This window comes from Acanthaster planci, linkage group LG14 (genome assembly GCF_054643075.1).
Source record: "Acanthaster planci isolate LZ-2023a linkage group LG14, COTS_SCS, whole genome shotgun sequence".
Classification (NCBI taxonomy): Eukaryota; Metazoa; Echinodermata; class Asteroidea; order Valvatida; family Acanthasteridae; genus Acanthaster; species Acanthaster planci.
The window spans coordinates 3,116,642-3,123,937 of record NC_141790.1 but is presented as its reverse complement, the minus strand read 5'-3'; the positions used below and the strand labels follow the sequence as shown (position 1 = coordinate 3,123,937).

General features: G+C 49.4%; 1 protein-coding gene across 1 annotated transcript; it reads left to right on the top strand.

Annotated features, from left to right (window-relative positions):
* Positions 1-1,466: 1,466 nt before the first annotated feature.
* On the top strand, positions 1,467-7,022 carry LOC147796754 (uncharacterized). The gene has a single exon (XM_087145785.1). It carries the CDS (start codon positions 1,467-1,469, stop codon positions 7,020-7,022), a length of 5,556 nt encoding a protein of 1,851 aa, XP_087001911.1.
* Positions 7,023-7,296: the final 274 nt, after the last annotated feature.

The following is a 7,296-nucleotide window of genomic DNA, read 5'->3' as shown; positions in this document are numbered from 1 at the left end:
AAGGAGCTTGGCAAGCGGTTTGGCGAACGCTAGTTGCCAAAGTACTACATCGCTAAGCTTGAAGCTAGGAAATACCAGCCCAAGGAGAAGCTGACGGAGTTTGTTGCCGAAATTCGCCGTCTCGTCCTCCGTGGCTACCCGACAGCGGATCCAGTTACAAGGGGGAACATTGCTCTTCGCCATTTTCTGAAAGGCTTCTCCAATCAGCAGACGGCAGTTTCCATCGGCATGACAAATCCCAAGTCCCTCGAGGAGGCTACAACGGCAGTCGAAACTTCCCTGAGCCTCCGTGACACCACGAGCTCTGGAAAGTCACATCGTGGCGAGCCCGGCCACTTTGCGAACAAGTGCCCTCAGGCTGAAACAGCGGCTTCTTTAAAAGATGTCGTCGTCATACAGCCGGGAAACTAACAAGGACCGTGCCGTCCGGCTTGGCATCGGTCCGTCCCAATGAACAGAACACTATCCAATTAAGAAAACAGCAAATTCAGGGCATATCTGCGTTTTTAAAAGTGCGGATGTGCGGCACACCAAGCGAACCGTTAGTCGACACAGGAGCGGCGGTAACTGTAGCGGACGTTGTGTTTGACATAAGTTTAACCATTAATTTTGATTACATGTGTTAAATATACGTGTACCAGTTTTCCTTTTATTTTTTAAGAAGTTCATGTATGTTTATTTTATTCCACTGTAGAGACCCAGTCTAGACCTGGTTACCCAACTTTTCTTGACCGTCCCTTGTCCTTATCTCTCGATCCCTGAATTCTGCATACCTTTCTGCCAGGCCTGGGTGGCTGTTCCCATAGTAACTCTCTCCCTCTCCAGACCACATGTACCCTTAGGCTATAAATCTCCCCCCTGCAAGGACCCTGACTGTGCTTTGGCCACAGTTCCTTTCTGGACTGACCATCATATTGTTGCCGACACCCATAGAGTAAAGTCCCTATTCTTCTTTTGCATCATTCCTCCAAGTTTCCAAGTTCCGAATTGATCACTTTTGTTAGGCAACACCCCCCAGCGTAGTAAGTACACTTTATAGTTCTTTTAGTCTACATTTAATTGTTGTGATATTGTTTTTATTGCTCAGACAGCTTATTGCTTCAGTTTACATTTATGTGTCTTTTCTTATACATGTGCCGTAGTTATAGCTTGAGTTTTGTTCATTTGTTACAGCAAAACCTTCCGGCTTAAACCTTCCAACTTCAGACTTTCAACTTCAACTTCCGACTTCCAACTTCCGACCCTCCATCATAATAATCTCCTGTCTTAATACGCCGTAACTCCTAATATCTACAATTGCTCTATGCTCCAATCGTCATTATTATTCCATGAATAAAGGAAGTGTATTTGTACAAAGGGACGAAATTACATTCCTGCTGCACCAATCATAATTTCATTGTCAAGGTAGCTGTAGTTGGCTACATTAGTTTTGTACGATCACTGGAATTCTATGAGTCTACATCGCAATGGATAACTATGAACATGTAAATATTGGTGATGGAGATCCCCCACAAGAACATGGAGAAAGTGGACAGGATGACACCAAGGTCGGTGACTCTGCATTCCAGCATGGTAACCGATCACGCCAACCCTCACGTGCCGGGTCAGTTACTTCATCAGTGAAGTCGTCAACTTCCAGCGCCCACATAAGAGCCAGAGCAGAAAAGGCTGCGCTTGAGGCGGAGGCCAAGGCCATTGAGGAGCAAAATGCCTTTGAACTTGAGACCCTTCGAGTTCAAATGGAGATTGAACATCGTCAGCTCGAGTTGCAACAAAGAAAGCGTGAAATGGAGCTGAAGGTTAAATACGCCAGAGCTGATGCCCTGGCCAAAACGTATGCTGAGGCTGTGGACGCATCTTCAGACGTGTGCTTCAAACCCAATACTACCTTTCAACCCACACCGAAGCGCCCTCTGGATTATGATCACATCCCATCCCAGTCTGCACAGCCCAGCTATACACCAACACCATTCCTCGTTCCCACACCTGCAGCTGCTGCTGCATCAGACCAACCCAACATGGGAAATCTATTACGTGAACTGATCAGTGACACGCGTGTTCATCAACAATCTCTGGTGGACGCACTCCAACTCCCCAAGGCAGAGCTCACAACATTCGACGGCGATCCCCTCAAGTACTGGACATTCATTCGAGCGTTCGAGAACACTGTCGCAAGGGAGACAATAAGCAATGGTGCAAAACTGACGCGTCTGCTCCAGTATTGCACTGGTAAGGCAAAGAAACTCCTCCAGTGCTGCACCGTGACGGAACCTACAGAGGGCTATGCCCTCGCACTTCGACTACTCAAGGAGAGATATGGTGATGAGCACACCATATCACAAGCATGGATTGACAAGGTAACAACGAGGCCTAACGTCGTCGACAATCAATCCCTGCAAGATCTCGCTGACGATTTGAGATGTTGCCGAGAGACCCTCGACACCATGGGGTATCTCAATGAACTGAATAATCGAAGCAGTCTACTCCTTATTGTTGACAAGTTGCCATACCACCTGAGAGCCAGATGGCTACGAGAGGTACACAAGATCAAGAGCACCAAATTGAGACCCCCAAATATTGATGATGTCATGCAGTTTGTGACAACGGCAGCCGAGGAAGTTCGAGACCCTGTCTTTGGCAAGATCACTCAGAAAGGATCAACCAAGGGAGACACCAGGCCAAAGTTCAATAAGGCAAGTGACCGACGAACGAACTTTGGCATCCAAACCACGTCTTCAGCAACGAATTCTGACGACAAACCCAAAATAAAGCCAACCTCATCACCCCTTGAGCCCTGCCCCAGCTGTGGACAGACCCATCACCTCAACCAATGCAACGCATTCAAGGCGCTCAGAGTTAAGGACCGGCTGGCGTTTGTGCAGCGTAAGAAGCTCTGCGTAAACTGCTACAAGCCAGGACACCTCGGTAAGGACTGCCCACGGCCCTATGTGTGCTCAGTCCAAGGATGCGGCAAAAAACACAACAAGTACCTCCACCTCCCGCGCCCACAGAACAGCTCTCCCACCTCAGGGTCTGCTGCTGACGACAGCCAGTCTTCATCAAGTGGGTCTTCCAGCGCATCCCAGGCACAACCTCCAGATAATCCTACGGTTGTCTGTAATTCCACTGGGGTCGGCCCTGGAAAGGTTGCATTACCTATCGTTCCTGTCAAGGTCAAAGGTCATGGAGAACATCACTTCGTGAAAACATACGCCCTGCTCGACACTGGTTCCACACAGAGCTTCTGCTCAGAGGACCTAATACGGCATCTAGGCATCTGTGGGAAGGAGGATACCATCCGTCTCACCACGCTTGACCAGAAAGAGGTCAAGGTACACACCAGCACTGTGCACCTCGAAGTAGCCGACCTTGACGACGCCCACCTTTTTTCATTGCCAGGAGTTCTTACAAGGCCCCATCTGAACATAGGCCTCAACAGTCTTGCAGTACAGGAAGACTTGAGCGTCTGGCCACACCTTAGTGATTTGGATATACCAGATGTGAAGATCGATGACGTTCACCTTCTCATTGGGCAAGATGCCCCAGATATACTGATACCGAGGGAGGTACGCACCGGCTCCAAGGGCGAACCATATGCCATGAGGACAGCCTTGGGATGGACCCTGAATGGTCCAGTAACACAGCACATGGAGCCCAAGTCTTCATCTTCTTTCTTTGCGACACCAGATGTGCACCTTCAACACCAAGTTGAGAGATTTTGGAGAATTGATGACGTGCAGAATGCAAGCAGTGATGAGACGATGTCGATCAGCCAAAGGAAGGTTCTTTCAATATGGGAGAACTCACTACATCGTGATGGGATTCACTACACCATGGACATTCCATTCAAAGAAAGGCCGCCACATTTGCCTGATGACAAGTTGATGGCAGAACACCGACTCAAACTGTTGGGTAAACGCCTCTCCAAGGACTCTTCACTCAAAGAGAAGTACATCAGTGGCATACACGATCTGCTCGAGAAGGGATACGCTGAGCCAGTTCCTGCCAAGGACATCGACAGAAGAGATGGCTGCGTTTGGTACCTTCCCCACCATCCTGTGATAAACCCGCGTAAACCAGGCAAGGTCCGCATCGTATTTGACTGTGCCGCCCGATACCAAGGTACCTCACTGAATGATACCGTCTACCAAGGTCCCGACCTGACAAACAAGTTGATCGGGGTTCTTCTGCGCTTTCGACAGGAACGCATAGCTCTCATGGCTGATATTGAGGGTATGTTTCATCAGGTTCGTGTGTCCGTACCTGACCGAGATGCTCTTCGCTTCCTTTGGTGGAAGGAGGATGATGTGGAGTCACAACCACAGATGTACCGGATGACAGCCCACTTATTTGGAGGAGTTTGGAGTCCAAGTTGCGCCAGCTTTGCCTTGAAGCATGTAGCACAACATCACCATGCCCTGTACGACACTGCCACTATTAAGACCATAGATCAAGACTTCTACGTCGACGACTGTCTAAAATCTGTCGCGACCGAAGAAGAAGCTACTCGACTGGTCACTCAACTACGCGAGTTGCTAGCCCGTGGAGGATTCCGACTCACTAAGTGGTTGAGTAACTCTCGCACCGTGTTGAAGTCAATACCTCAGGCTGAATGCGCAAAGGCCGTCACAACCATAGACCTGGATAAGGAACTACTTCCCTCTGAGCGAGCATTGGGAGTACTTTGGAAGGTCGAGACTGACACCTTTGGTTTCGATACCAATCGCAAGGAGAAGCCAGACACCCGGAGAGGATTATTGAGCATAACAAGTTCAGTATATGACCCACTCGGATTTGTCAGCCCGTTTGTCCTGAAGGCGAAGATGATCTTTCAGACTCTCTGCCGCCTGAAGATCGGGTGGGACGACCCTCTTCCAAGCATCATACTGGAGCAGTGGAAGCGGTGGTTGGTAGATCTACCATTGATAGAAGGAGTCTGCGTTCCCAGATGCATCATCCCAGCACATTGTGATACCATCAAGGCTGAGCTACACCACTTCTGCGATGCATCTGAACGAGCTTATGGGGCTGTCAGCTACCTGCGTATCAACGACACCAATGGGCACAACCACTGCACATTCATGATGGCTAGAGCTAAGCTCGCACCCCTGAAGACAACAACAATACCCAGATTGGAGCTTGCTGCTGCAGTTGTGGCGGTGAAGCTGGACAAGCTGATCAAGCTCCATATACAGTTACCATTGGCAGAGTCTATCTTCTGGTCTGACAGCATGATTGTTCTACAATACCTGCGAAACGAAGACAAGCAATTCCACACCTTTGTTGCAAACCGAGTTGCCGCGATACAAGAGCAAACCACTTCAAGCCAGTGGAGACATGTGGATTCGGCATCGAACCCTGCTGACGATGTGTCAAGGGGAATGACCGCCCTGCAACTCGTCCATTCTGACCGCTGGTTTGGAGGGCCTTCATTCCTGCTGAAGGAAGAAGATGCCTGGCCAGCTCAGCCAGACTTTGAATCCCTCCAACTCCAACAGGATGCAGAAGTTAAAAGGGAACAGCAAGTGTACGCCACAGATACCACACCGATGTCAGATCCTATTGATAACCTCATTGCCCGCTACTCGTCTTGGTACAAGTTAAAGAGAGCCGTGGCTTGGGTCCTTCGTGTGAAGCAATTGTTACGCATGAGGTCCCTCAAGCAGACGGACACCCTTGCTGGAAAGCCTCTGTCGGTCAAGGAACTCCAGAGTGCTGAGGTCGCGATTGTACGCCACATCCAGAAGGCTACTTTAGACCATGAGCAGCTGAAATCCAGCCACCTTCAGAAGTTGTCCCCCATGACATCCAACCAAGGAATCTTGTGCGTCGGGGGACGCCTTACCAACGCCAACATCAAACACCAGGCGAAACACCCGTGGATCCTGCCGAACAACCACCATGTGACCAAGCTCATCATCGAGTATTACCACCATCAGTTCGGTCATTCCGGATGTGAGAGAATCCTTGCTGAGCTTCGCCAAAGGTATTGGATTGTAAAGGGGCGGGTTGCCGTCAAGCGCGTCCTTCGTCGCTGCATAGCCTGCAGGAAGAGAAAGGCACCTCCTGAAACCCAGATGATGGCAGACCTGCCTGATGATCGAGTAAGCCATGGGGCAGCACCATTCAGCACTGTTGGTGTTGACTTCTTTGGGCCTCTCATGGTGAAGAGAGCCCGCAGTGAGTTAAAGCGGTATGGGTGCCTCTTCACATGCCTCACCACCAGAGCGATCCACATCGAGGTTTGTCACAGTCTTGAGACCGATTCTTTCATCAACGCCCTTCAGCGATTTATCAGTCGCCGTGGAGAACCTACTGAGATTCGCTCGGATAATGGCACTAACCTTGTAGGAGCTCAGCGCGAACTTCGACGAGCACTACAAGATTGGAATCAACACCAGATCCGCAATTACCTGCACCAACATGAAGTAGAGTGGAAATTCAACCCTCCGGCTGCATCCCATATGGGGGGTGTCTGGGAGCGACAAGTAAGGAGCATCCGTTCCATTCTGAATGGTCTACTTCACCAACAACGTACCGATGACGAGGGATTAGCCACTCTAATGTGCACCGTGGAGGGGATAGTAAATGGCCGCCCCATCACCAAATTGTCCGAAGATCCACGGGATGCACTACCGCTTACCCCGAACCACCTACTTCTCCTTCGATCGGGTCAATCCCTACCACCTGGGCACTTCACCACCAATGACCTCTACAAGAGACGCTGGCGACAAGTACAGTACCTAGCAGATGTGTTCTGGACCCGGTGGCTGAAGGAGTATCTACCACTACTACAACATCGTCAGAAATGGCTACACCCTAAACGAAATCTTCAAGTCGGCGATCTCGTTCTTGTTCGCTATGAGAACACCCCTCGGGGCAAATGGCCCTTGGGCCTCATCGTGGCTACACGTCCCGGGAAGGATGGGCGTGTCCGTTCTGTGCAAGTTAAGACTCAAGCCGGAGTCTATGATAGACCAACAGCCAAGATCTGTCTTCTTGAAGCAACTTGTGACAACTGATACTAGCCAAACTCAGAACTGTAGACAGCTCTTATCTTTACCAGCTTACTAGTTTTTTCAGTTCAAGTTTCTGTTTTGTTAGATTTAGCTCACAACAGTCCTTAAGTTCGTGGATGACACTCATTAGAGAGATGTCATCGGGGTCGGTGTAGCGGACGTTGTGTTTGACATAAGTTTAACCATTAATTTTGATTACATGTGTTAAATATACGTGTACCAGTTTTCCTTTTATTTTTTAAGAAGTTCATGTATGTTTATTTTATTCCACTGTAGA

What these genes read in the sequence shown, in the direction of transcription:
- LOC147796754 (XM_087145785.1), top strand. Translation starts at nt 1,467, where the DNA reads ATGGATAACTATGAACATGTAAATATTGGTGATGGAGATCCCCCACAA.